The 27,928-nt window shown below is 53.3% G+C and overlaps 1 protein-coding gene across 4 annotated transcripts in view; it reads right to left on the reverse strand.

The window, feature by feature from the left end:
- Positions 1-210: 210 nt before the first annotated feature.
- The window catches only part of SLC29A3 (solute carrier family 29 member 3), a 41,692-nt gene continuing 13,974 nt past the window's right edge, over positions 211-27,928 (reverse strand). For 2 of the 4 annotated variants that reach the window (XM_067710654.1, XM_067710653.1), the window contains exons 3-5: positions 10,945-11,171; positions 6,587-6,749; positions 211-2,594 (exon numbers count right to left, since the gene is read on the reverse strand). In XM_067710654.1, coding sequence (XP_067566755.1) covers positions 1,943-2,594; positions 6,587-6,749; positions 10,945-11,171 — 1,042 coding nt within the window. In that variant the 3' untranslated portion in view covers positions 211-1,942. Of the gene's footprint in view, positions 2,595-6,586; positions 6,750-10,944; positions 11,172-18,115; positions 18,199-27,928 lie in introns of all 4 variants that reach the window. The other 2 variants (XR_010935954.1, XM_067710652.1) reach the window with 2 other exon arrangements.

Below are 27,928 nucleotides of genomic sequence, written 5' to 3' on the forward strand. Positions count from 1 at the left end.
GAGCATGCGAGGCCCCCAGCCCTCCTCCTCTGTTAGCTCCAGGGCGGTCCCTACCCCTGAGCTCAGACCGCTGTTGTACCTTAAAACAGACATGCTCCCCATTGATAAGATACCTGAGGTTGAGATGCGTCACCTCACCTCCCAGACAGACGCCCCAAGTGATCAACAGCATTGAAGTCAGTGGAAAAAAACCAAGGGGGAGATTTCAACTTCCTGCAAGGGGAGGGGAGAATTTATTTTTAAAATAAAATTTTTTTCCCAAGTATCAAGTTTCAGAAAACCTTTCAAGGGTGTCCTTTTCAATTCTCTGGCCAAAGAGAGGGAGCGTGTACCAGCCGAGTCGGTGGGGAGCATCAACTGCTGACACTGGGTGGATTACCGGCTGCTTCCAGCTCTATCAGCTGTCCACGGGACATCTCGGATCCGGCGCGCTTCAGAGCAGGAGCGGTTGATTCACGGCTCTCAGCGTTTTGCCACTTCTCGGGGCAAGCTCTGTGCTTCCTGCACAGCTCTTGAGAAAACTCCTGGTCTGATCTAGTTCCTTCCTCTCTCGGATTCCCATGTCAGCCTGCTCCCCCAAGGAACAGCCTTGCGGGAGCCTTCAAGGAACCTGAAAAAATATAAATTACTACTCATGTCAGGCAATCACAAGTGTGTGCAGGCCTCAGAACCTGAGGGGTTGCCTTTTGAAACAACAGCTACAAAATATACGACTGTGTCCAGAAAAAACCAGGACAGAGCAACACCTAATTCTGTTGACTAAAGCTTCAGAGCTCAGCTGATGTTCATAATAAACCAACCTAGGAAGGTGAAGGGGCTACTGGCCCCCTCTGGACACCCTCTGCCCCTCCAGTCCAGTCTCCATCTTCCGCCTGCTCCTTGGCTGTGACTCAGTCCACAGGGGCGCAGAGGAGATGGACGGGAGGAGGGAACACGCCTCCTGTGGGTCACAGCAGGCTGGACATGTCCCTCCCTTCAGGCCTGGGGTAGAGCAGCCTTACTATTGGGTTGGCCAACGTCTTACGGAGAAACCCGAAAGCACTTTTTGGCCAGCCCAGTACTTCTGGGATATAATGCATAACCCCTTAGGGTTCCTACACCCACTCTTCAAATATCCTTAAATTACTCAATTTGAGTATGCTGTTTCCTGCCAAGACCCTAAAACAGCCACCAATAAGGCTTTCATTAAATACCCAGGTATTTATTAGGCCCTTGAACCAATGGCCTTGACATACTGTAAACATGGACACTAAACCCTGCCCTGACCCAGGCCATAGACCACTTTAAGCATCCCTGTTTGAAATCCAGGCCTGACATGCTTGGTCCTGGGTACAGCAGGGAGGCCCTCTGGAGCCCATGTCCAGGGAAGGAAGGGCTCCTGGAAGGCCTGTCTTCCCGGGGTTCCCAGTCTGGTTGGTGGAAAGTGGAGGTCTGCACAGGCTTGGGTCTTAGGCCTGAGGGCTGGCCACACCAGGGGGACCTCCTCCGGGTAGGGAGGGCTAAGGAGTCTCGCATCTTGCCATCAGCTGGAAGGAGCAAGGCTGGGAGAAGGCAAAGGGCCTGTAGACGGTCTTGGCACTCACCCTGTAACAACTCAAGAGCCGAACACTGGCAACACCTTCCCCAAGAGGGAATAACAACAGGCAGAAAGCACCCATCGGCCAGGAGCTTTCTGTGTAACTTGTAACTGTGTCTTATTCAGGTGTCTTTGGTCCTCAAAACGTCTCAGGACATCTGTCAAAGTATCTGGAATGTCTACCTGGTCCCGGCGACAGCACTGGTCCCAGCTCCCTGGCAGCAACGAGGCCCAGGTGTGATCTGTGCTCTGCAGAGCCCAACCCCAGCCCTTCCTGCTCGCCGCCTGGGCCCTCCTGGCACTTCCTGCCCATCTTGCTGAGGCTCCCAGGCATCGCACAGCACCGAGGTCTAGCCATCGCCCCTCCTAGATGAGGTGCACGAGCAGGGCAGAGCACGCCGAGCCAAGCACCAGGCCCAGGCACACGTAAAAGGACATCACCACCCCAGTGGCCTCGGCCAGCTCCCGGGGCACGATCTTGGGCCCATAGATGAGAGCCAGGGTGCTGAGGTAGCCGTTGCTGAGCCCCAGCAGAGAGGTGAAGAGCACCGGGTACACGTCAGACTGGAAGACCACCGTGTGCAGGTGGAGGCGGGGCTGGTAGTTGCAGAACACAAAGAGGGGGACGAGACAGGTCCGGAGGAGCACAAGCCCGGGGAGCACCTTGCTCCTGGGCCCTGGCACCTGGATCCAGGCTGTGATCTGCCGGCCGCACAGGTCAGCAAAGTTGTACAGGAGGAAGGCGGTGAGGGGGACAAAGAACTTGGTGCTCCACGGCGAGCCCGAGCCCTTGCTGAGGGACTCGATGTTGCTGAGGATGGCGGGGAAGACGAGGCTGGTGATGAAGAGGAGGTAGATGATGCAGAAGCCCAGGCCGGCAGTCTTCTTCAAGATGGGGCGGAGGGGTGGTGTCTGGGAGTCGCTGGATCCAGGGGCCACCAAAGGGGGATTGGGGGAGTCCTGGGGCAGCTGCTCTTCACCAGAAAACACAGCCGGCCAGACAGGCCTCATATAGTACCTGCAGGAGAGAGGCTGGTGGTAAGAGGGGCTGGAAAGCAGGGTCACTCGGGATTTTCAGAGACAAGGCCGGGGACGGTCTTTAGGTCCAGCATGTAAAGCCTAAGCCCCAGGATGCCCTCAGATGACACGTGTGCTGCGGGGTGGCCAGAGGGAGACCTGCACAATCCCCAGCCTTCCTGTCCTGGAGCTGCCTGTAAGGCTGGACTCCAGCCCATTGTTCTGTGGTGCTGGCCGTGCCATGAGCAGGGAGAGAGGAGACCAGCACTGACCACTGCATGGTGAGCCTGGGATCCAGTCTTCACTCACTTATTTTTGTTTGGTTTTGGGGGTGGGGAGAGGTGGAGCTAAAGTAGCATTTATTCTTCAAATGTAAAAGTAATTTAAAATCTTAAATTATAAAAGTAACACATGCTTGATGCAATAAACCCAAATAACACATAAGAGGAATGATACAGTAGAACAAGAACTCTCACCTCCCACCGCTGGTCTCACTCCTTAGAGATACAGATCATTAAAAGTCTGGTGTATATTGTTCCATGCACATGCAAACACCACACACACACAGCTATGTTTCTTAAGCAAAAGTGGGATCAAACTATACATATTGTAAAACTTTTTGCAACAGTATAACTAACACAATATAAATACATTATATAACTGTCCACGTGCATAACTATTATACATAAATGTATACGCACAATTGCCTAAAGGAGAGTATCTTTTGGCCATCCCTTCACACAGGGACAGACGGCTCTGTCTCTGTTGCTGCAGAGTATTTCACTGTATGGATAGACAATTCAACTGCTCCCCTAATGCTGGACATTTAGGTTAGCTCTAGTTTTTCTCTACTACAAATAATGGTGCAATGAATGTCCCTATACATAAATCCTTGCACATATATACTAGTATTTCGGTAGAGCAAATTTCTAGAAGAAAAACTGCTGGATCACAAGGTTTGTGTCTTTAAAATTTTGATAGATATTGATAAACTGCTCTCCAGATAGGGAGAACCAATTTATCTCTGCTTTGTACCACCTACCTACCCTAACTAAAGTAACCTAACCCTTCAATCTCCATGAGAGCACCTGTTTCTCTAAAAAGAACTGACCACAATTTATAATGATTGTGTTGGTTTACTGGTTTATCATCTGTCTCCTTCAGTAGAAGACAGCTCTCTGGGGCAAAGACACATTTGGCTGTTCCCAGCTAAATCTCTGGGCACACAATAACCCTTCAAAACATAATTGTTGAAAGAACTGATAAGCCTATAAAAGTATCTTTTCCCGCATATACTCAACACTGAATATGATCAATTTTTTCAATTTCTGCTACTCTGACCAGAGTAGAAAAGGCTTGGGTCTCTTTGCATTGCTGTGTGACCTTTCCTGAGTCACTCAACCTCTCTGGGCCTTGGGTGCCTAAAAACCAGGAGACATGGGCTGATTGTATTAATATATCTCAAACAGGAGAACTGGTGTGGTGCCGGGGAGAACAGCAGGTTGGTGATAGCTGGGTTCTGGTTTCAGCACTACTTCTGCCTCCCCACTGTGACCTCAGGCCAGGTACTCCCCTCTCGGGGCCTCAGTTTCCTCCTCTGTAAAATGGAGGGGCTCTGTAGCTGTAGTTTGAGATCCCTGCCAGCCTTCCCATCCTAAGAGCCTACATACTGTCCATAAGCGAGTCAGTGGGAGGACTCCTCCCCAGAATCACTTTTCCATGTAATGCTGAGCTGAGCACTTCGGTCTTAAACCTTGTCTTGTTTCCCAATCACTATTTAGAGAAAGGACTATTCTTACTTCTGCTTCTACTCAGCATCAAGTCCTTGCCTTAGTCTGCTCTGAGGAAGCTGCCCACCAAGTTCTCCTGGTCAAAGCTCTTCTTCATAAGTTCGTCCAAATCTAACTGCCCCATCTCACCCTACCGCAGTCAGCAGCTTCCGCCACTGCGTGAGGCTCAGTTCCTCCTGAGTGGGATGGGGCAGCCTAGCCCAGCCCTCCTGGGTGCAGCGCCTATGGGCTCCCTTTTAAGTAAGATTTAGTTTGAGCAGCCCTGGGAGCACAGCGCTAAAGCTCCTTCCTCAGATGGGTTTCTGTAAACCCAGAAGCCTTGACCCAAGTGTTAATATGCAAAGAAATAGAAACTTCCATGGGCTGGCATAGCCCTGGGTTGTTCTCTTGTCTCACGTGCTCAGCTGGAAAGGATTTTGGCTTGCTTAAGTGAGACTGAAAACTAGGGTGACCACCTGTCCTGGTTTGCCCGAGACTATCCTGGTTTTAGCACTGAAAGCTCCCGGTTCTGGGAACCCCTGGGACTTCAGTCCCAGGCAAACAAGGAAGGTTGGCCACCCCGGTGTAAACAGCCCACGCGAGGCTCCCTGAAACAGGACACAGGGAAACAGCAGGAGTAGCGGGAACCTCCTGCCTTCTGTTCATCGACTCAAAATAATTTAGTCAGCAGCAACAAGGTGTCAGGCAGCATATGAGGGGCTGGGGGGACAGCGAGCCAGACAGACCCCAGGAATCACAGGGGCATCATCGTGGAGCACAGCTGGATAGCTTTTGATGACAGCCCTGAAGGGGCAGGGAGGGGGTGGGCAGACTCAGGTCTGTAGCCACCTGGGGTACATGGTGTCATCACTCAGTCCCCTTTTATCCTCCTGAGGCCACGGAGGCCAGCTGAAGTTACAACAATCCTCTAACTGGGGAGAGCAACCTGCCCCGGCAGATTCAGGATTCTGGTGAAGGCAGGGGGCTCTGGGGATTAACGAGGCGACTCTCACAGGGACAGGAGGAGTCAGTGGTGAGGAAGGACCTCGCCGTCACAAGCCAGGGGTGCAGCAGGATGCAGTGGCAATGGTGCAGCCGGGAAACGGCTCCAGGTTCCAATGCCCACCTACGACTCACCAGGTAAGAAACCTGGGCATGTCTGTTAACTCTCCAAAGCCTCAGTTTCCTCATTGGTAAAATGGGAAAATACAGTAAAAACTGCACAAGGCTGTCCTATATCCTAAGGGGAAAAAATGGACTGCTTAGCTCAGTGCCCCCCACACCAAATCGGTTCCCGTGGATCCGGCAGAGCCAGGACCCGCGCTCTCGCCCAGCTCTGTGGCTCGCACGCTGTGGGACCACAGGCCAAGCACCTGGCCTTCTCTGTCTCCGTCTAGTCACTTGTATAATGGGGAATATAATTCCTGCCATTCCTATATCAAATACGACAATGGTTATGAAAATGCATTGAAAAGAATAAAAAGCAAGAAAAAGTCACAGGTCATTTTTTAAAGAGTAGCAGGAAGCAAAAAAGGAAAAGGAGGAAGGAGAGAGAGAGCGAGAGAGACTAAGGCGAGGAAAGCGGTCCTGCAGGGTCGAGAGGCCCCGAGAGCCGGGGGTTAGAATCAGAGGTTTGGAGTTGGGCTCCAGTGCTGGTTTTGCTGCCGACGGGCTGTGGGACTCGGGCAAGTAATTCAGCCTCTCTGAGCCTGGTTTTCTCATGTGTGAACGGGCACAATTACGATAAGTCACAGTGCTGCCCCCCATGAGAAGCGGGTGTGTGAGCTTTAAGAAGCCCCGTGAGGCCGGGCTGAGCACAGAGCAGGAGCAGGGGAGGTGCGCAGCCCAAGGAGCTACTCTTCATCATTGTCCTTCCTCAGGTCCCACTTCCGCCACCTGCCCTCTCTGACGGAAAACACGCAGACTCCAGGGGCTCAGCTGCTTGGGGTTGCTACGCAAAGCCAACTTCTCATGTCCAACGGCCCAGCCAATTTACTGAGCAACAACTACGAGCCAGGCACAGCTCGAGGCACGGGATACAGCAGAGAGCAAAACCCACTCTATTTCTGCCCTCAGGGGAGGTCACACTCCAGCGGGGAGACAGGCAGTAAACCAGGAAACGAACATGGGCTCTAGCTAGAGGATAGAAGAACTCAAGCAGACAGGATAAAGGTATAAGCATACATGAGAGAAGGATGCCGCAGAGAGCTAGCGCGGGCCTCACCTGGCGTAGTCCAGCCGCGGCAGCAGCAGGTAGAGCCCGATGCAGAGCGCCAAGAAGACGTCCGCCGTCAGGAAGAAGGCCAGGGTGCTGTCCGTCACGTCACTGGCCCCCGCCAGGTCCACCAGCGAGGCCACGGCACTGAGGGTGCCCCCCATGGCTCCTCCTGCAGAGAGCGTGGGACCCCCCACGGATGGTCAGGGCGGGCCCGTCCTCCCTGCCTCTCGCGCCTGCCTGCGCTCCACTCCAGCTCCACGCTGTCCCTGCTGAGAAGAACGTTGCTGTTCTCACAGTACGGCGAGGCCTTGGCAGACCCGGAGGGTCCTGCAGCCGTGAGCTTTCTGACTCTGCGAGGGTATCCCCAGCCCAGCTCTTCTCCAAGGGGCATGGAAGAGGCTCCGGCCTGTCCGAGCACAGGCTCCCCGCTGCCTCGAGCGAGGCCAGCCGATCTGGGGAGTCCTTACCGGTTAGAAAGTCACCCAGGAGCTCATGGAGCTTACCTTGTACCCCCCGGCAGCTGTGCACCATACACGTGTGAACACGCATGCACGCTCACTAACACACACACAATCACATACACACACATAGGCTACAAGCTCTCACACACACACACACCGACACACAGTCACAAACCGCACTGTCACACACACACACACTCAGTAACACACTCCTATATACTCACACACCATGCTACCCCAAACTCATACACACACTCGCATGCACGCAACTGCCCCACCACATGGAATGTGCTCTCCTGCCGAGGGCTTCGGCTCGTGGCCCAGGCGACCGCGTGCCACCACATCTTTCTCTGCTGCCTAACAGAAGAGGCGGCACAACCCAGCCGAGGGGACCCATGGGTCCAGGAGCCAAGCAGATGTACATCTGACCCTTGACTCTGCCACTTGCTCGCTGTGACCTGGGGGCAACATGACTTCTTGGGACCAGAGTTTGCTCATCTGTAAAATGGGGACAATGACACCTGCCTTGCAGAGCAAGGACTGAATCAGATGATGTTTAGAAAGAGCCCAGCACACAGCAGGCTTTCTACAAATGTCAGCCCCCTTCTTCACCACAATCACACAGTCACTTCTGGGAGGCAGGCCATGTGTCTTACTTCTCTGTTGAACCCTCACAACCGTGGGTGGTCAACTGGTGCTGGCCACGAGTCAGAGCTTATACATGGTCACATGTGAGCAGATCATTACTCCTCTCAGCCTGTTTATTTGCCTGGAAGATGGGACTCACACTTGTCCTGTCCCTCCCATGAGACTACAGTGGGATGGAAATGGAAACAGTGAATGGAAAAAACAATGGACGCGTCCAATAGGATCAACACAGTAAGTGCCTGTGAATACAGGACTGCCTGGCTGCACGGATGGATTTGCCTGCGTTAGAGGATCAGGATACTGAGTCTCAAGGAGGCAAGAGGGCCACTGACTGCAAACAGCCAACTGGCCCGTGTGGGCACGAGCTGCTTTGTCATTACTTGGCAGGTCTGACCAGGCACCACTTCACTGCCCATTGCTGCACAGAGCAGAGGTGGGAGAGGGACAGCTGGGCCCTCGTCCACCACGATGCCCATCCTCGCTGCCTCACCCACACTCTGACTGACACCTCTGTGGCTCTTTTTCTCCCCAACCTCCTCAATATGAGTTCTATTAGCCTGGGGGGGCCAGAGGCTGGGATCTGAGAGGAGGGCAAGGGAATGCAAGTTAGCATAGCGATGTTTCAATTCTAGCACAGACTCTAGAATCAAAACATCCGAGTCCAGCCCTGGCTCTACCACTTCTACGTGTGTGACCTTCAGCAAGTCACTTAACTTCTCTGTGCCTCCGTTTCCTTATCTGTAAAATGGGGATGTTAAAACCCACCTCTTAGGGCTGTTACAAAGATTAAGAGGATCATTACATGTAAAGCGGGACAGGGTCTGGTACTGAGACGTGCCATAGAAATCCTCTCAGATTCCCAATTAGGTGTTTGGTTATTTCTGTCCTTCCTACATCAAAACAGCAACAACAGGGTAAACTCTTTGCCAAGAGGGTGCCAACTTCTGAGAAGCGGTAATCCCCACCTGGGTGATTTGTAAGAACTGGAGTTAAACTCCATAAGACATTCCCTAGCTGCCCTGAGGAAGAGATCTTAACATCGCTGCCTGTTGATTTTCCTCTCTCTCTTCCCAACTTGTAGAGATTTATAATATTATCATCAACAACAAACCAGGCCTCCAGGAGCTCATCCTTCATGACTCCCTACTTCTATCTCATCAGTTATGGAAATACATGCAAACGAGGGACTTAAAAAAACACCAGTACAAAACAAATGAATTGTTCCTCAGATGCCAACACACACAGAATTCACAGATGGGCTCCTCTGGACGAAAAACAACGGGGGCTGGTGAGTGGCACTGAGGCCTCTGGAAGATCGGGACACCTCACATCTTCCAGGGTGATGGGTGCCCACTGGGAACTGCACACAGTGGTGACAACGGCTTAGGGCCCAGCCTAATTAATACTGAAGTGTGAGTACTAGATTTCTCTACTTTTTCAAAAATGGACTTTCTTAAAAATGCACGGGAGAGTCTCCTTCTCTGGAAGGTTCGCAGGTGGCCAGATGAACCTGAAGGGCGCCTTGCCAACATATCGGTGTGTTTGGTCACTGGCTCCTGGAGAGAGAGCCAGCAAGGTTGTTATATTGAAAAATCCTCTAGCAGGATGGAGGGAGATGAGGGGACAAGAGACCAGGATGACTGAAGGGATTAAATCCAGTGTTCAGGGGCCACTTCCCTCAGCTTAGGCATGCCCTTCTTGAAGCACTGCTAGGGGCATATTGATTGTACTCAGGAAACTTAGGGATGGGTCCACTTTTATTTTACTTTACGCCCAAGGGTTTCTCTGAGGATACAGCCAGAAGCCTAATCTTTCAAAAATGGCAAACAGATTTGAGCTCAAATCTGAACTCTGATCTGTTGATAGTAAGTGTCTCCAGTGCTATGTTGAGAAGGATTTAGACGCTTAGGAGGAAAGATACAGATCGATTAGTGATGTCTGGCACTGGTGTGGGAACAGGCAGGAGATATACACTTGTCCAGGTATTTGTCATCCCTGTCACATACTACTTGGCATTATCAATTAATGGGCACAGAGTAGATTCTTCGCAAAATGCTTCTCAAGTGGGCAAATGCTTACTGCACCCCTTCACACAACATGGACATGCAGAGACACTGAACAGAGCAGCTGAGCTCCCAATCTTGCTTTAAGGGATGGTGGTCTCCTGGGAAAGCACAGATTCTTCCTGACCCAGCTCCTTTTTATCTTGTTGAGACATTTGGGTGAGAGAACAGAACTGCTAAGGTCTAGGCAACAGGCTTAGGTTAGGATCAAAATTTTAGTTAAAGGGGTCCGCCCAAGTCATGTCAGCAGCCCCGTAAAATGCCAAAGTTCAGGGTAACAGAGAAGTTTATTACTAGGCTATCAGCTCCTGGGAGGCTGAGTCTTGTTCATCTTTGAATCCCTGGCACATAGTAGGTCTTCTACAAAATTACAGAGGAAGGAAATACAGATAGAGGGGAGAAAAGATGGAGAAAAGAAGGGGGAAAAGGTAAGGGAAAGGAAAAATAACGAGAAGGAAAGGGGACAGGAGAAGGGAAAGGAGGAGAGGAGACAGGGAAAGAAAGGAACGCTGGTTCAGGAAACGCACTTGGTAGGCAGACTGTATTTTCCAAAAGGAGCTGCAACTATGTCTCCCCTCCCATTACAGTATGATTTTCATACTCACCCACTGAGATATGTGGGTCTGTGTTTTCTCCCCATGAATCCAGGTAGGCTTATGGCTATAGTGGAAGTGCCCCAAATGTCTTTCAAGGCTAAGTCATAAAAGGAAATAATGCTTCTGCCTGGGCCTCTTGGGATGCTTGTTCTTGCAACCCAGAGGCCATGCTATGGGGAAGCCCAGGCAGCCGTGGTGAGGACCACATGGAGAGAAACCCTGGCCCCAGCCCCAGCCCCAGCTGAGCTTCCGGCTAACAGCCAGCACCACCACACCAGCTGGGTGAGCACACCATCCTGAAAGTGGATCCTCCAGCTCCAGGCGAGCTATCCTGGCTGATGCCACGTGGAGCAGAGGAGGAAAGCTGTCCCTGCGAACTTCTACCCAAACTGCAGATACACGGGCCAAAGAAATGATCCTTATTGTTCTAAGGCACTAAGAAGTTTTCGGGTGCTTTGTTACACAATAATAGATCATGGAAGCACAACTAACACTCATTTCTTTTTCTGGAAGGGCTACCACATGCTCACCTCTGGCTCCTTCCAATAACCCCCAAGTAGACTGACCTGCTCAGCTGTCTGGACCCCAGCTCTCACCTGATATCAGTGCCTGGGAATTCCTCATGGGGAAGGAACCAGTCATGCCGAAGACGCTGCTATTGAAGATGGTGGAGGTGCCGCTGAGGATCGCCATGCAGACGATAGTGACGGCGAAGAAGCTGTGAGTCCAGGAGGAGGTGTCCACCTTCACCAGCACGGTCATCACCACGAAGATGGCCAGCATGACAGTCAGCGAGGCCAGCACGCGGACATGAATCGGAACCCTAAGGCGAGGATACCAGAAGCGGTTAGAGACCCCCTCGGGCCTCCCATGCCAGGTTGGGGTTGGTGAACATTCTTAAGGGAAGCAGGTATGCTCAGTAGCTGGGACTGTGCACTCTGCAGTCAGGAGGCCTGGGTCTGAATCCTGCCTTCCTGGCTCACAGTCCTGTGTGGACTTGGATTAGTGACTCTATCATTCTGGTTTCAGCTTCTGCATCTGTACAAAAGAAAGGAGAATCAATCTACCTGAAGGTGTGGTTGTGAGGATCTCTGGCGGGGAGTGTATAGAGTCAGGCAGCAGTACCCGGCTCAGGGCAAATGTTCTCAGATGCTGCTTCTTTTCATCTTGCTGTGAGGTTCAAGGACAGGAGATGAGGGCTCTTGAGGCAAGACCCCCGTTCCTCCTGCCACGGGGATGAGCTCCCGCTGGCTTTGTCTAGTGCTTAAACAGAACAACCACCCACTGGGATTCCTTCCCCCAAAACTTAGCAGTGGCAGGGAGAGAAAGGAGAAGAGAAGAAAATCATCACCATCACTGTCGTCATCAAAGCCAACACTGAGATAGTACTTCATTTGTGCTAGGTACTCTTCTAAGTGGTTTCTAAATGCTAACTTGTTGAATTCTCACACCAGCTCCACAAAACAGGTATTCTTACCTACCCCACATATACAGATAAGGAAACCGAGGTCACAGAGGCTAAGCAACTTGCCCAAGGTCAGTCAGCTGCTCCCACCTGTGCTCTCAGAACGACACTCTACTGCCTCCCTGGGAATGAAGGGAATATGGGTGGCCCAGAACAGGTGGCCAGGGCAGAAGGAGGCTCCTGTGATGGTCTCAGTTGTCATGGGCAGCAGCTGACGCCAAGCTAGAGCCAGCTACGCCCATCCAACCCCACTCCTGCATGTAAGCCTTACGCCTCTCCCAGCCTCCAACCTGCCCAGACACCGTCCTGCAGGGAGAAGCAGGGAAACCTAGCTCTCTGTGAAACTGCATTTTTATTGCAGGGAGAGAGAACATCATCTAAAGAGGCTGTTTAAATCATCAGATTAGACTAAGCTTTAAACCAGATTGGATGTTTAGTTAATTTTCCTGCTAACCAGTGGGTGGCAGCTGGGAGAAAATCCAGATTAGTTATATACAAATTTCTTTTGGATAAAAAAAGAAAGACATGAAAGGTAGAAAAAAATATATACATACATAAAGAGGTGTGAAATGATGAGCATGAAAAGCAAGAACGGATTTTTTCAAGATGCTTTTGTGGCCCCAGGCGAATTTGAGTTTCCTTCCTATCCTCGGCTGAAGGGAGAGCAGGTGCTGCCTGGGCTGTGTCAGGGGCAGAAGGAAGCCCGAGGTAGTGAAGGGACAGTTCAAGGTTGTGGTGTGAGGAGCTGGGATGAGGACCCAGGTCTGTTGAGCCCCAGCCCATGGCTGTCTTGCTGAGGCGCGTCCTCTCTGGTGTGTTCATTCCACAGATAACACTGGCCAACTACTGTGTGTCCAGCGCTGGGCTGGACGCCCGGGACACAGGGCAGACGAGGGACAGGCATTTCGCTCCAGTGTGCAAAGCGCTCCATCAGCAGGGCCACAGGGCATCCTGGGCACGTCTGAGGGGCACGACACCCACTCTGAGCATCTCATAGGTTTTTTGGAGGTGATACCTAAGCTGGAGCGTAAGGGGCGTCTGGATGTGAGTGCACATATCTTGTGAGGGAGAGCGCAGCACACTCAGGGAATTAAAATGGACTCTGGCTGCAGGTGACACTGAGTGCAGAGGATACCAGACAGACATGGAGCCCCACCCCGGAGGGCCTGGTCCAACTGATAAGTGCCAAGACTTGCTCCTCAGAGTGGGGCGTGGAGTGGGCATGCAGGCTTTGTCTGCCAGCATCCGTCCCACCAAGAGCACTCCTTCCATGCCAAGTTGTCCTGCGGAGGTGGACGGTCAAACTGTCCACACCAACCCATCCACAAATGAGGGCACACGACCTGGTCTGGGGTGATCAGGGTGTCCCACCCATACCTCTGGCCACTGGATTGGGTTAGGGGTTAGCATGTGACCTAGGCAGGGCCAGTAGTCATCGCTGGGACTCAAAGGCAGAGAGAAGCTGGGTCTCTGCCAGGACTGTGTCGGGGGCTGCTGGTCCCTATCTGGCCAGCTGCATGGGGAGAGGCCACATCTGAGATGAAGCCAAGCAGGCACACACAGAGCTCAGGGCCGGCGGATGAGAAGGACGTTTATACTCCCCTAGATCCAGGAATGGAGGCAGCTCTGACTTTAATTTTCTGAGGAAAGAATGAGAAAATCCTTTTTGTGTCTCTTTCCTTTGTTACCAAGAGTGCCAACCAACATGCAGAGGCACATCAGGGTTTCCAGTTGGGGAGCAGCATAGAGACTCCACCTCTGAGCAATGGGTGCCCTGCCCTGCTGCCCTCCCCTCTTACCAGGAAGCAGGTTGCAAGTGACAGGTGATTGATTAACACCTCCCAAGAACAGCCTTCAGCCAGTGATGGGGAAGCGGGTGGATAAATGCCCCAGCTCCCACCCCCTCAGGTGTGTCCCACACTGGCTGCCAGAGCTCTGAGCAGCCGAAGCTCGGCCACCTTCTATGGGAGCTGGCTTGATAAGGCTTCCTTTATTGGCTGCCATCCCTTCCCAGTCTCCCCCCAAATAAACTACCTTCACTTGAATCCTTGGTCCAGGGTCTGTTTCTGAGAAACTCCACATCAAGACACATCTTCCCAGGGTCTGCAGGGGACTTGGCCTGGGCAGGAGCTGGTGGGCAGTCAGGTGAGCACCTGGACCCCAGGGGCCCCTGAGTATCTATTTTAAATGCACACGAGGTGCCCTGAAGGCTGGTGGTCAGGCCTTACTCTGATGCTCAGGGTGATGCTACACACTCAACCCTGTCACACAGAGCACCCCCCCCCCCCGCCCAACTCTCTCCCAGGAGCTGCAGCTTCCCCACCCACCCCAAAGATAAGAGCCACAGGGGCACAGAGCCTGAGTCCAGAGACAGAAACCCTGCCAACTCTGCCACCAATTCACTGTGTGACCCCAGGCAAATATTCAACCTTTCTGGGCCTCAGTTTCCTTGAAAAAGAAGAGGTGGGACAAGAAAAAGTTCAGGTTTCTTCCAGTTTATGCTTCTAAATCTGAAAAAATTCAAGTGGAGAGAAAGGCTGGGGACTAATGCCCCAAAGTTTTAGCAGTTCCTTGGGGCAAGAAGAAGGCGAAGGACAGACTAGGAGACGTAAGAAGCAGCACAGGGACAGGGCCCCGTCTCGTTCTCACCCCCAGGGCTGGCATAGGGCCTGGCAGGCACCTGGTAAACACCTGCTGGATGCACAGATTGATAACTAAGGGGTCCCAGCAGTGCACGCTGGGCCTCAAGCTCCCCTTCACGCTCTGCTTTTTGACCCCCTCAGCATGGCAGGGAGACAGCTGGAACCAGCAGCAGCGATCCCAGCCAGCCTTGGGAATGGCCTCTGTCTCCAACCACCTCCTCCCAGATGCAACGCAGGAAAGGTCCCCCCCAGGAATGCTGCTGGCACCCCAGAAGCTCTCTGTGCCTGTCAAAACAAGGTTAAGTAGTTGCCTGAACAGGAAAGTTGCTTAGGAGAGAGCTGGGGGACTTCTTACCCAGGCACCCCCAGGGCAGGGAGAGGAGGGCAGAGTGAGAGAGGAGGAGGTAAACACCAAGTGCATCACAAAAGCAATGCAGCTCCCAGCTCTGCCTCTGCCCCCCACCCCCCCTCACATCCCTCACCTGCACAGGTCTCCTCCTCGCCAGCTAGTTGCCAGCTGCAGAACCCATTCTCAGCAGGAGCTTCCCTGCAGGGGCTCCAAGCCCTCAGGGATCTTGCCTGGGGCTATTGTCAATGCTTGTAAAGCTTTATAAAACGTGCCCGTGCAAGTCCACCCCACATCCACTAACGGGGCACACTGCCTTACTCTCTGCTTCTTCCACCTGGACAGCGGCCCGGGGGGTGGTTACACTGTTGGGATTTTAGGGAAAGTCTAGACAAGTGCTGCCCTAGGCTTGGTGGCTCTGCTCTGGCACAGGGGACGTCTGAAGTGACAGCTCCAGCCCTGGGACAGGTCATACTGATATGAGATTCTTGGAGAGGGCTGCCAGATGTACCCAGGCTGCCAGCTTCCCTCCCTTGCTCACGAGGGCTCAGGACCCCAGGGGACTGATTTCTTCCTAAGTCTCCAAAATGTAAATCCTCCTCATAAGTATTTATGACGCTACAGATTTAACATAATAAACACCTGGCGATTGTGGATGAGCCGCTTAGGTAAGCCAGGGTTCTCCAGGGGGGAGAAAAGGGGACATTTCAATCTCGCAATTAAACAGAAAACAGCTTAGCTCCAAGCCATCTTCCCACAGTCCAGAAACAGACAGAGGCTGGGAGCATTTTCCACATGGCCCTCACCCCTCTCCTGGAGCCGGGAAAGGGCACAGGCAGGCCCTGGCGTGGGCAGGACCCTTCTGGAGGACGCCCTGTAACACTGAGCCCTCAGAGCCAGCTCCCAGCCATCCTCGAGAGGGCAGTGCCTACTGCAGACAGACCCAGACCTTCTTCACCACCTGTTTCCCTCCAGTAGCCTGAAGCCAGGGCAGAAATGGGCTCCCACTTATAAGGCCTGAGATGCGGCTCTGGCTGCAGGGAGGGGCCCCGCGAAGCTGGAGAACTAGGCGGCAGGGGGCCCAGAGGTTCCAGGCACAGATGTGGGGGGAGAAGGGTCCCAGTTCCAATCCTGCCTCCAACCTCTTAACGGCCACATGACCTTGGGCAGGTCACCTGTCAGCCTGTTGGCCCATCTGTATAACAGGGGAATAAGTGTGCTGCTCTTGGGCACTGCAGAGTAAAGGAGATAATGCCTCCGAGGGCTAAGAGTGCTGGGAATGTTAACTGTGATGATCAGAGATTATTCGCCCAGGGCCCTGAGGCTGGGCCTTCCCCGCTGCCGCTGCCACTGCCGCTGATCCCCGGTCCCGGCTGGCTTCCGGCCTGCTGGACCTCACGACCACAGAGCGGGCAGTGCCAGGTAAGACGCCAGCTCAGGCCAGCCCTTCCTGGCACTGTGGTCCTGCGCACGTCTCCTGACCTCCACTTTGGACAGAGGATCATGATAGGGGCCTGGAAAGGAGACAGGGCGGTGAGAGGCCGAGGGACTGCCCACCGCCATGGCTCCATCACTTCTTCCTTGTCGTCCTCTTCTTGCATGCCCTTCCTTTCCTCATGCCTTCTCTTCTGAGTCACTGCCAGGGACCCAGCTCTACCCTGCTCATAACTCCATCCCCTGCCTCCTTCTGGGCGTGATCTCTGGAGGCTGCGTTCCTCCTGCCAGGACGCTGACCGTAGCCCCGTGTGCCAGGGACAGGCAAGAGCAGGCAGGTTAGGGGCCAGCTGGCTTTCGGCCCCCAGGCCGTCTCAGACCATCCTCCCTCTTGCTCGTCCAGCCTTCACTTTGGTTTTAAGAGGCGTGCAAAATTCTTTGACATTCCTTCCATTGAAAGGTGCGGTCCCTGGTCCCTTAAAACTGAGTGGGCAGAAGGGACAGTATGTGACTGCAGAGACTAGGTTACCAAAACCATGCAGCTTCTGCCTTGCTCTCTTGGAGCGCCTGCTCTTCAGCCACAACATGAAAAGTCCTGCTACCTGCGAGAGACCGAGGGGAGGGACAGAGACAGACAGAGAGAGAGGTGCCCCGCGGAGGCCCCAGCGTCTACAGCGGCATGAGAGAGGGCCAACCAGAGCTGCCGGCTGAGCCTGCTGCCTCCCAGGACCGTGAGAGACGGTGGTAGTGTTCTCAGCCACCATGCTCTGGGATCATTGTTCTGCAACAACAGAACATTGGAATAACCCCACAACATAATATGCTTGGAAAGACTGGTCTATTCAGGCTTAGCACACCTGAGGCACACGCGCTGCCCGCTCTCCTCCTGGACTCAGAACAGACATCAGTAATCACAGCACACGCCCTGAGGTCAGACCTGCCGTAGAATCCCGTTCAAGCAGAGATCCAGGCAGTCACTACAAACTGAGCAGAGTTGGGTAAAACAGACTTGCCACCAGCGACCTAAGGCTTCAGTAGGCCGTGCCCAAGAGATGCCCAAGTTTCTGAATCACAACGTAGCTACCTTTACCAGCTAACGATAGCTTAGGGGAAATGCAGGCAAAGTAGCTCAGGCTGTTACCCCTGTAAACCTAAATGGAGAACGGATGGTACCAGTCACCCAGTGGGGTGAAAGGGCCACGGGCTACCTCCTAAGTCATTCCTTCTTCCACAGTGCATCCCACCCTTCACAAATGCTGTGCCAGAAGTCGCCCACTGACCACCCCCATAGGCGGCCGACTCATGAGCTGCTGTTACCAGCTTGGCACTGAGCACTGAGTGACCCGTTCCCATATAGTGAGAGCCAGGGTGGTGGGGTGCCAGCCTCTTAACTTCTAGCTCTGATTTTTTTTTTTTTGACCACTCCACGTGGCATGTGGGATCTTAGTTCCCTGACAGACCGGGGATCGAATCCGTGGCCCCTGCGTTGGAAGCACAGAGTCCTAACCATTGGACCACCAGGGAAGTCCCCAGGCTCTTACCTTTCGACGGCTCTCAGAAAGGCTTGGAAGACCAGCCTCCACAAACCTTGCTCCCCGGGCCCCACCCACCATCTGTGGTGTCCCTGCGGCCCAGGCAGCTGTTGACAGTCAGCTCTGACCCCATGTGGCAGCGTGTGGCTCCCTGACCGGGCATTCCATAGGCAGGGCCCCAGGTAACCGATCTGACTCTCAGTCTTCATGGAGGAGTCTGAACTGCCTGCTTCCTACTTTAGTGGACACATGTAAGCCAGCAGAAGAGAAGCAACTGTGGACCAAAGGGGAGTGGATGAGGCTGGAGGTGAAGGTCAGGGGCCTGGGAGAGGGAGGAAAGTGGCCTACCTGTTGACAAGCAGGAAATTTACCAGGAGGCACAGCACGGAGGGTACGGTGGAGGCAACGGCCAGGTAGCTCTCAAAGTAGTTCTGCAATCACAGAAGTGAGGAGTCCGCTGAGGTCACTCAGGATGGAGGGGAGGGGCCCCACCTGAGAGCATGGACGGGGCCCCTCTTGGTGGGTCTTCTCCCCACTGTCTAGACACCTACGAGTGATGGGTAAGTCCACCCCGAGATGGCACGGTCTCGCCCCATCTCTAACCTAAGACCACTCACTCGGTCACACAACAGATACCATCAATGAGCTATGCTAAGTGCTGGGGACATAAGGAAGGGTAGGACTTTGTCCCTGCGCTAACGCTCTGCAGCCTATGCTCCCACCCATCCTACCTGTTCCACCCACGTCTGAGGCAATGGAGACAGGACTTGTATGCATGTATGTTTAAAGAAAAATTTTATCCTATCGGTCGTCTTAGCCCATTGTCAAATTTCAGAGATATCCAGATGGGTTTTGTTATGACTCATCCCCATTCTCACATTCTCGCAACCAAGTGAGGCCTGTTAGAAATACATGGGGCCCTGATCCTTGCAGAGAAACTCTGTTCCAACTCTGGATTTGCTCCTTCAATAGAGCTGCTACCCAAGGTCAAAGCCACTTTGGGAAGTGGCTCTTAGTCTGGCCAGGGCATTTTCCTGGAAGTAGCTCAACAGTATTATAGACAAAGAGTGCATGAGACCACAGAAAAGACGAAGATTCCTGATTATAATGTGCTGCAACTTTCAGCTGAAGAAGCTGAGTGGCAACTTTATGCATTTTTCAAAGCTCAGGGAATTGTCCACTCACTAGGGTAGATTTTACTGAGTGTACCTCATCCCTCAATATACGTGTCGAACAAAAAGCCAAAACACTGGAAAGGCTGACACATCTTGGCTTTGGTCCTTTTATGTCAAACCGTGAACCCCAGGTCAGTCATGACAATGGTTTCTAAGCCATGAAAACAGCTTCCATGTATTCAGCATACCGTGTGCAAGTACAAGGGCTTTATACGAATGATATTCTTTACCCTAAAAAATAGAAAAGCTGTGAGTACTCTGGAAAGTTTACAAGATTGAACTTAACTGGGGAACTATTTTGAGTACAAATGTGCCAAGTACCAAGAACAATGTGTGCAAAAATCTTGCCAATGTGCAAACAGCTCGGGCAATTGTAGGATCTCTGCAGAGTTTAAGACATGCTTCTTCCCTGTTAAGAACGGGGTGTCCCATTGGGAGTGTAAGATAGAGTGTGAGGTTTTTTAATGTCTCAAAACACCGCAGCAAGAGCTGTCAGAATTCTGTGGGAGGTTGTTGTCAAATCAGTGGCAGGAGCAGGGAGTTCTAAGGGAGTTCTGGGTAGGGAAGCAGGACGAGGGGGCTGAGTCCTGGAGAGAATGGCAATGAATATGGTTTTGGGAAAAGATCCCAGAGGAGGTGGGATTTGCGCCAGACCTTAAAAGGGAGGGTAAGATCTTTCCTTTCTGGGAGAGTCTGACTGCAATGTGGAGGCCAAGAAAGAAAGATGTCATAATGGGCCACTTCTAGTCTGAAGCACAGACCGTTCCCACAGTCTGTTTTTAAGGCTGCAGAGTGCTTTGTGGTCTCTGATATCCACACCCTGAATATAAGATTGTGATGGCCTTGTAATTAAAATGATAATCACAGCTACTGTGGTCCATCAACCATGAGCCTTAGAAATAGCCTTCCTCCTTTGAGGGGCCACCGCATTGTCCTAGCCTGATGGGTTCAGTGGAGCCTGGACTGGTCCGAGGCACTCAGTCAATTACTCCTTGACATAGTGGCTGGGCGTAGGTGAGGCCAGGCAGGCAATGGGCGGCTGGAAGCAAAGGAAAAGGGCCCCAAGGAAGAGACAGCTGCAGGTGGGGGCCAGGACTGCCCCAAATCTGAGTTCCTCATGACAGCCTTCCTTCAGTGGCTGTTCATTTTGTGGCAGCTCTATAAACGGTCATCACGTGGGATGCAGAAGCTGTCTTTGTTTTTTCAAGCAGGCTCAGGTTGCTTGAACATTTTAGGAATGGGGTTTTCTAGGTAATTGAATGTTCTGGTTTGTTGATATTTAAGCAGAAGAAGTTCCTTTTAATGTTGGAAAAGCTTTTTAAATATTGACAACTGGGTAAGGCTAGGACCCCCCTTCTGTTGATTGAGCCCATTTCTCTGCTTTACAAAGGGCACGTGGTCGGGGCGCAGAGGCAGGGGAAGAATGGACTTGACCCTGGGTCATCTTTCTACTGGTTCAGATCCGGGAGCTGTGGTTAGTGACACAGGTGGACTCATCACATCCCACAGAGCTTTTTTTTTTTAAACTTAATTCCTGATACAAACATGTGGTGGTTTTTACTTATTTGCTGCTTTTGCTTATAAGCAGAGTTCTAGCAAAATGAGGTGTGGTGGGCAGGCTCTTAGGGTGGCCCCCATGATCCCAGCCTCCTGTGTTCATGCCCTTGTATCATCCCCTCTGCTGAGTGTGGCTGGGACCTGCCTGGACTTGCTTCTAACTGACAGAACATGGCAAAGGTGACAGGTATACACAATTATGTGGATGGGATTATGTTACATGAGATGGTGGTACCCATCTTGCTGGACTCTTTTTTTCCTCCCTTGATGGCTTGGAGAAGGCAGGGGGCCAGGCTAAGGAAACCCACGTGGCAACGACTGCAGGTGGCCCCTAGTCGCTGAGAGTGGTTTCTGGCCAATACCCAGCAAGAAACTGAAGCTCTCAGTCTTACAACCACAAGGAACTGAGTTCTGCCAACAACCCAAGTAAGCCTGGAAATGATCCTTCTCCAGCTGAGCCTCCAGTGAGACTGCAGCCTCGGCTAACCCCTTACTGCAGCCATGTGAGACCCTGAGCAGAAGACTGGGTTAGGCTGTACCCAGACTCCTGGCCTACAGATACTGTGAGATAACGAACGTGTGTTGTTGTAAGCTGCTAAGTTGCTAGTATTCTGTTCTGCAGCAGTAGATTCCTATTTAGTGAGGGTTTGGGATAGCTGAGTTCCTAGTAATGGGTTTTTTCTGAATATCGCAGCCTTCCTGTTACAATTTAAATTCAGTTCCTTGATGAAGGCAGAGAGAGCTGACCATGATTTTATTCAACTTCTTGCCAGACATGAGGACCGACGTGCCTGCCCACGAGGGGAACGAAGGTTATGCTTGCCGACCACATCAGTCCCCCTAGCCCTTCCTCTCCAAATCCTTGGCTAAAGTTAGGATCATTTTTGCAAGCAGCATGCACTGATTTCAAGAAACTGGACTTAGTTTACGTGCCACCCCAGATCTGCTCGCTTCACCCGCCCCTTAGGCCATTTGCCTTTCTACTTGGTCCCACGTGGTCATAAAGTCACTGCCGCCACCAGCAGGGGGGCCAGCTGCCAAGGAGAGACCCCTGAGCCTGCGTACTGCTTGGGCTGTGCTCGCAGAGGCTCTTGCTCCCTGGGTGGCTCTGGGAGGGGCCGGGTGACCCTCTCTGAAGGGTGGGGGAGGCAAAGCCCCACCCACAAGGTAGGCTTCAACCATTGAGAGGAGATGGGAAGGAGACTAGAGACACGTTGCTCGTCTTTCCTTCCTCACCCCCTCCACCACACGTGTTCTAAACTGCGGCGGCTCCACGCGGCTCCTCGGGAGGCATCCCGTGTGCCTGAGCAAGCAGCTGTGTTTAGCTGCAAAGCTGTGGCCAGCGCAGTGATACCACAGCCTCTATCTGCTCTCTTCCATCCCTGCCTCACTCCCCTTTCCCTCACTCTTACTTCCCTAGGACTGCACTCCCCACGGAGTATCACAGGTAAGGTGCTGCCTCAGGCTCCTTTCTGAAAACATCCAACAGCAAAGGCCCTATGTTCAATTCTCGATCCCACACATTGCAGACTTGCAGCTGGTACTCACTTCCTGGGTTCGTCTCATTTGCTTCCAAGGCCTGTTGAGGTTACCTTCTCCCAGTTTACTCAAGGAAGTGTGAAGACGTCGGAATACTGGTTCAAACGCATCGCGGTCAGAATGGTAACAGTGCTGCCCCCTCCGAAGAAATCTGAAATCGCCATCCCACAGGCTGATTTTACGTAATGCAATGCTTGGGGATAATTCACACCATGGTTCACCTCCACTTGGGACCGATTCCTGAGAGTTCCCTCAGAAGGCTCTGCTGTTATTTATCCCACCAGGCACCTTGCAACAAGTCTGCAGCCTCTACCTCCAGAGGTAAACCCAAGGACACCAAGGACTCCGGTCTCGGAGGAGTGGAGGAGGGCAATGGCACTGGGCCCCCTCCTGTGACAGTGGAGGCTGTGCTGTGCACAACCCCAGGGGGACCAGTCACGTGGACGGCGACATGAATGGAGCTCCGCAGAGCTGTGCAGCACGGCAGCCCTGCTTTACACAGCTCATGGGGGTCAGTTTGGGCCTGACATAATTGCAGGTGGGAGACCGTATCTGATTCAGGAAGAAGGCAGGGCTGGAAGGTGGGTGGGTGTAGCAGGGCAGGACTTTATGAGATGATGAAAGGTCCCCAAGCAGGTCTGCCTGCCCCAGGAGGCGGGAGACCCAGAGGCTGGTAATCCCACAGCCCTCAGCCTGGCTGAGTGGCCACTGTCCATCCAGATCAGCATCCCTTCCTGTTCTACCCACTCCTCTGTTCACTGTGTGCCCAACATCGTGCTGGTGGTTTGGCGTATAAAATAGACAGGAAAGGGTGCCTGATGCCCTTAGGCAGCACGTAGTCTGGTGCAATCCTACAGCTGTAGAACAATGGATACAAGGGAGGGGAGGGGAGGGAAGGAGGGAGTTGGGGGGGGGGGGCTTCCCATAGGAGGCCATCTTGGACTGTAGCCTGAAAGATGGGGGGAAGCTTGCCAGACAGATACGGGGAGGTGTTGCTGGTGGAGAGAGAAATGGCATTCCAAGAGGCGGGAAGAGCACATGCAAAGGCAGGGATGGGTGCTTCTTTGCCACTCAGGACTCTAACCCCAGCTCACTTGTCGGAACAGACCGCCCTGAGGCTTTCCTCAGCACCCACAGGAATCTACTGCACTGAGACAGAAAGGCACCCTGTGATCCATTCAATCCAGGAATGCAGCCCCAGCACCTGCCCCTGCCCCTCGGGGTGCTGAGGAGAGAGCGCGGCCCCACCATTCGGAATTCTCCAACTCAATGTGAGGCGAGCCCAGCTCTGAGGAACAAAGAGGGAAACTTCTGCTCCTTGAATGTCTAGTCTAACCCCCCTGCCCTCCAGTATCTCCCCTGCACTCTGCAATTACCTAGGGCTCGGCGTCTGGCAAAGGTAACATCAAAGGTCCTCTTTGGCACTTGTCAGGTAATCTAATGGACACAGAAGCCCTGCACAGTACCAGGTTATTGACATTGGAACAAAACTGCTCACATGTGGCCTGCACAGACCCCAGTCCATTTGCTCTTAACTCAGCGTGTAAGAGCAAGTCAGAACTGGGATTACTCCCATTTCACAGACAAGAAGCTTGAGGTTAACAGAGGTGGATGAATTGCACAGAGTTGCACACTTGGAGAGTGCTGGTGGCAGGATTTTCTGATGCAGGGCAGGGGTGGGATGGGGAGATCGTTATCATCGCTCCACAAACGTAAGAGCCACTGTAGCTGAGGCCGCCTGCCTCACAGTCACACAAACCCAAACACCGTCACTGGGATTACAGCATGTCCCTGGCTGCCCCAGAGGCCGGGACTGGCAGCCCACATGCCTTCCCAGCAGTGAGCTGGGACCAGCCCGCGGGATCAAAGGGTCCATCAGGGTGGCGTCTTCCCTCTGCCCCAGCCAGAAATGATGGGGCTTGAGTTCTCCCCTCTGCCTGTTAACTCTCTCTTTTCCTTAAACCCCACCGTCCATTCCCTTGTGCATTTCCTCAGGCCTGTAGATCGGAGTAGCAGTAAAAATCACACACAAAAAAATAAAGATTGAGAGAAAAGCCCTCACTACTGTCAGCCACCGAAATGGATGGACACGGTCTGCTGATAAGCACAGGCCATGTGAAGGAGGACATTGTAGTTGGGAAGCACTGGGCAGGCTTCCAGCTTCTCTCCTGACCATGCAAACCCCAGCAGAACGCCCCAGGATGGGTGGGGGCGGGGATCAAAACCCAGAGTGTGGACAGAGCCCGCCGGGGGGCGCTAGGTGCCAGTGGCCCCCAGGCGCCAGGTCGGTGTGGAGCAGCCCTGTAGCTGCGACACAGGGCATTGATCCACTTGCAGTGGAGAGGCAGAAACCATTTCCGTCCGTGACCCTCTAGCCTAGCTTGTGAACACCGGGAAGGGGGAGAGATGCTCTTCAAACACAATCTAAAAACCCAGCAGAGCCAGCTGGCCAGATGTGAGGCGCATTTTACGTCGGGAGCATTTCCTCTCCTCCACGCTGAGAGCCTCCGTGCTAAGCATCTCTTCTGGAAGAATTTAATTCTGAGCTCAGAGTCCAGGGAAGGAGGTTTCTTCAGGCAGGGAGGCCCAGAAATGAGCCCGTTTATCTCTGGCAGGCCCTGGGTAAGCTTCCTCTGCCCCGAATGCCATTTGCGCACTTTGAAATAAGTGCAGCAAATTAGTCACGAGTCGCGGCCACCTAGCTTGGGGCCGGCTGCCCAGCGGCTTCTGAGAGGCAGCTTTGCGTGGCCCCCACCTCAAGAGCACAGCAGAGGCAGCTGGGCTCCTGCGGGGCGAGAAAAAGCGGCTCAAGCCTGGGGAGTGGCAGCTCGAGGCAGCAAAGCGTTACCTGGATCACAGGAGCATGAAATTAGCAGCAGCGAGCAGGCTGGAGCCAAGAATAGCTTTTGCCATTGCAAACTTGCTGCCTTCGGACAGCCCAGAGCTGAGTTCTGTGCCTGGGATGCTGCAGGGGAAGCGCCTCCACCCTGGCACTGGTCACAGTCACTTCTGGGCAGGCTAAGAAGTGAGCAGAGGGCTGGTGTCCCCGCGAGGGGTGCAGGTGGCGTCCTGTCTGTGGCTTCTGAGGCCCCGTTTGGGGCACCGGCCTCAGAAAACTAAGGGGTTTGTGGCTGGGGGCCTGGATGAGCAGGGAGGGGCAATGCCTGTTCCAGGGCTCAGAGAGGTGAGGGAAACAGGAGCCCAGATCCACCGAGGTGTGACGGGGTAGCCAGGGGCCCAAGGGCACAGCAAAGCTGGGGTCAGAGCCAGACAGGTAAGGCCTGGAAAGATGACCCAGCCACTCCAAGGAGAGAAGGCCCCATGAGACCTTTGCATGCTGTTCTAACATCAGCCCCGATGCTTGGCCTGAGCATGGACTCTCAGGCCTTCTCCAGGCCCAGACTCCCCGGGGCCACTATAAATCTTGCTCTTCAGTAGCTTGGAAGCCCTCCTCAGCCTGTGATCTTCTTTCACACCTCCTTTGGAACTCCTGCCAGAGGATAAGCAAAGTTCCTGAGGTTTTCTGGAATGAGCTCCCCTGACCTCCCTCCCCTCTGTGTAAAGCTTTCCAGGGCAAGAAGGTGCTCTTCCTCCACCACGAATCCGCACCTTCCCCACCCGCATTTCCTCTCTCTCTCCCTCACTGCTGCTCCCTCCTACTCTTCTGCCTAAGAGGCTCACTCAGGTCTCCCTTGGGCTAAGAAAAAAACCTCTTTGACTTCACAGTCTTTGGCCACCAGGCCCCTCCATCCTTTCACTCCAAACTCCCTAAAAATGCAGCCTCTGCCCTCACTGTGAACGCCTTACCCGCTCCTGGGTGGCTCTGGGGAAAGACTCCTTCAAGGGGTCCTCTTTGCAGCCCACCCATAACCACCGCCTGGTCTGAGCCCTCAGGCTCCTGTCACCACATGCCACCCACTATAATGGGCTGAACTGTGTCCCCCCCAAATTCACGTCAACACAGAATCTCAAATGCGACCTGATTTGGAAATAGGGTCTGTGCGGATATAATTAGTTAAGACGACGTCACACTGGATCAGAGTGAGCCCTAAATCCAGGGACCAGTGTCCTTACAAGAAGGAGAGGGCACAGAGACAGACACACAGGGAGGGCGCCCAGTGAACGCAGAGGCCGAGACTGGAGTTGTGCTGCCGCAGGCCAAGGGGAGCCAAGGCTCGCTGGGAGCCCCTGGGACCTGGAGGAGGCGAGATTCTTCCCAGAGTCTTTGTAGGGGGTAGAGGGGGAGCACGGTCCTGCTGCAGCATGAAGGAGCTTAGTGTGTTCAAGCAACTGAAAAACCAGGGTGATTTTGGAATCCTGGGAGTGAGGGAGAGAGGAGGGGACCAGGCTGGGGGCATGCGCAGGGCCTGGGCGTCCAGGCTGGGGTTGGAGTTTGGATGTGGGATTCTGAACAGCTGAGAAACGTGGTACCAGCACCCATTCACCAAGCCCCCACCACACAGTGCCATTCCGCGTGTTCATCACGTCTTTGCTCCCTCTATGTTGCAGAGGAGGACGCTGAGGCTCAGAGAGGTCGGGTACTTGCCCAAAGTCACATAGCTCAGACCCAGTCCTCTGTCCCCTTACTTGCCGCAGTGGACAGCTTCTCTGTTTTGTCTTCAAGAGACCGCTTCTGCAGCCTCCATGGAGAATCGACTGAAGGGGGCGCCCTGGGGGCCAGCGAGGCTGAGACCGTGGAGAGGAGAACTGGAGGGATTGAGACGTTTCAGAGGTAGAATTGACAAGACTTGCTGATGGGCTGAAGGTGGGGGTGGAAAGACAGAGGGAAATAAAGGTAACGCCTCAGTTTCAGGCTTGAGCAACTCGACTGGGCAGGGGCAGGGAAGGAAGTCTGCTCCGGTGTAGTCTGGGCGTGCGGGTAAAATAATGACCCCACAGTGAGATTCCACCCCCCTGAATATGGGACCACGGCGTCTAATCCTGGGACGACAGTCTTCCTCCCGTGCCCCTCCCGGCCAGCAGTCCAGCCCTGACACGTGACTGGCCCTCTGCGAATGCTTACTGATTAACTCATCACTCTGCTCATACTTATTGAGCCCCATAGCTATTCACAGGGGATTCAGTCCAAGTTCCTGCTTTCGTGGAACTGATGCTCTGGTCAAGCAGACACCGGGCTAATGCATAAACAAACAGACAATATGTCAGGCAGCGATAAGTGTTATGAAGAGAAATTAAGCCAGGTAGGCACCTCTATAACGGATCTCACAACGCTCATAGGGGGAGAACCACGAGGGAGCGGCTAGTCCTGGCAAAAGGCTGGCCTGGGGACAAATCTGCCCACCCTCTGTTTTTGTACATACTGGACAATAGTTGCACCCCTTTGTTTACGAATTATCCACAGTGGCTTTCACTCTACAAGGGCAGAGCTGAGCACCTGTTAAACAGGGATCCTGTGGCCCGCAAAACCTAAAGCATTTACCCTCTGGCCCTTTAGAAAAAGTTTGCCAGCCTCGATCTAGTTTCTTAAACAAGGTAATGGAGCCCTAAGTTGCCCCGCAAATTTGACAAAGAGTCAGAAACAATCCAGCTCTCCTGAGTCCCAGGTTCTTCCACCATGCAGGGTGAGCACGGAAAATGACAACATCACTTCCGTCAACCTTCCACCCCACCTTCGCCAGGTCCCTGAGGGGCAAGCAGGCCTTGGATCTGCATCTTATGTGCCCCCTACGCACCCTCAGGCTGGAACCTTAGTAGGCAGGGAGATGGCTCAGAAACAGGTAGAGGGAAAGGTCCGAGAAACAGGGAGCCTGTAAGTCCACACACAACCTCTGCGGGGTGAGAGCTGATTCAGGGCTCGGTCCCTGCTGACGCTCGGCCAGCCTGTCCTTCCTCTTCTGCAGCCTGATCATGTGGCCAGGGCAAGGAGGAA

This window comes from Pseudorca crassidens, chromosome 16 (assembly GCF_039906515.1).
Source record: "Pseudorca crassidens isolate mPseCra1 chromosome 16, mPseCra1.hap1, whole genome shotgun sequence".
Taxonomy (NCBI): domain Eukaryota; kingdom Metazoa; phylum Chordata; class Mammalia; order Artiodactyla; family Delphinidae; genus Pseudorca; species Pseudorca crassidens.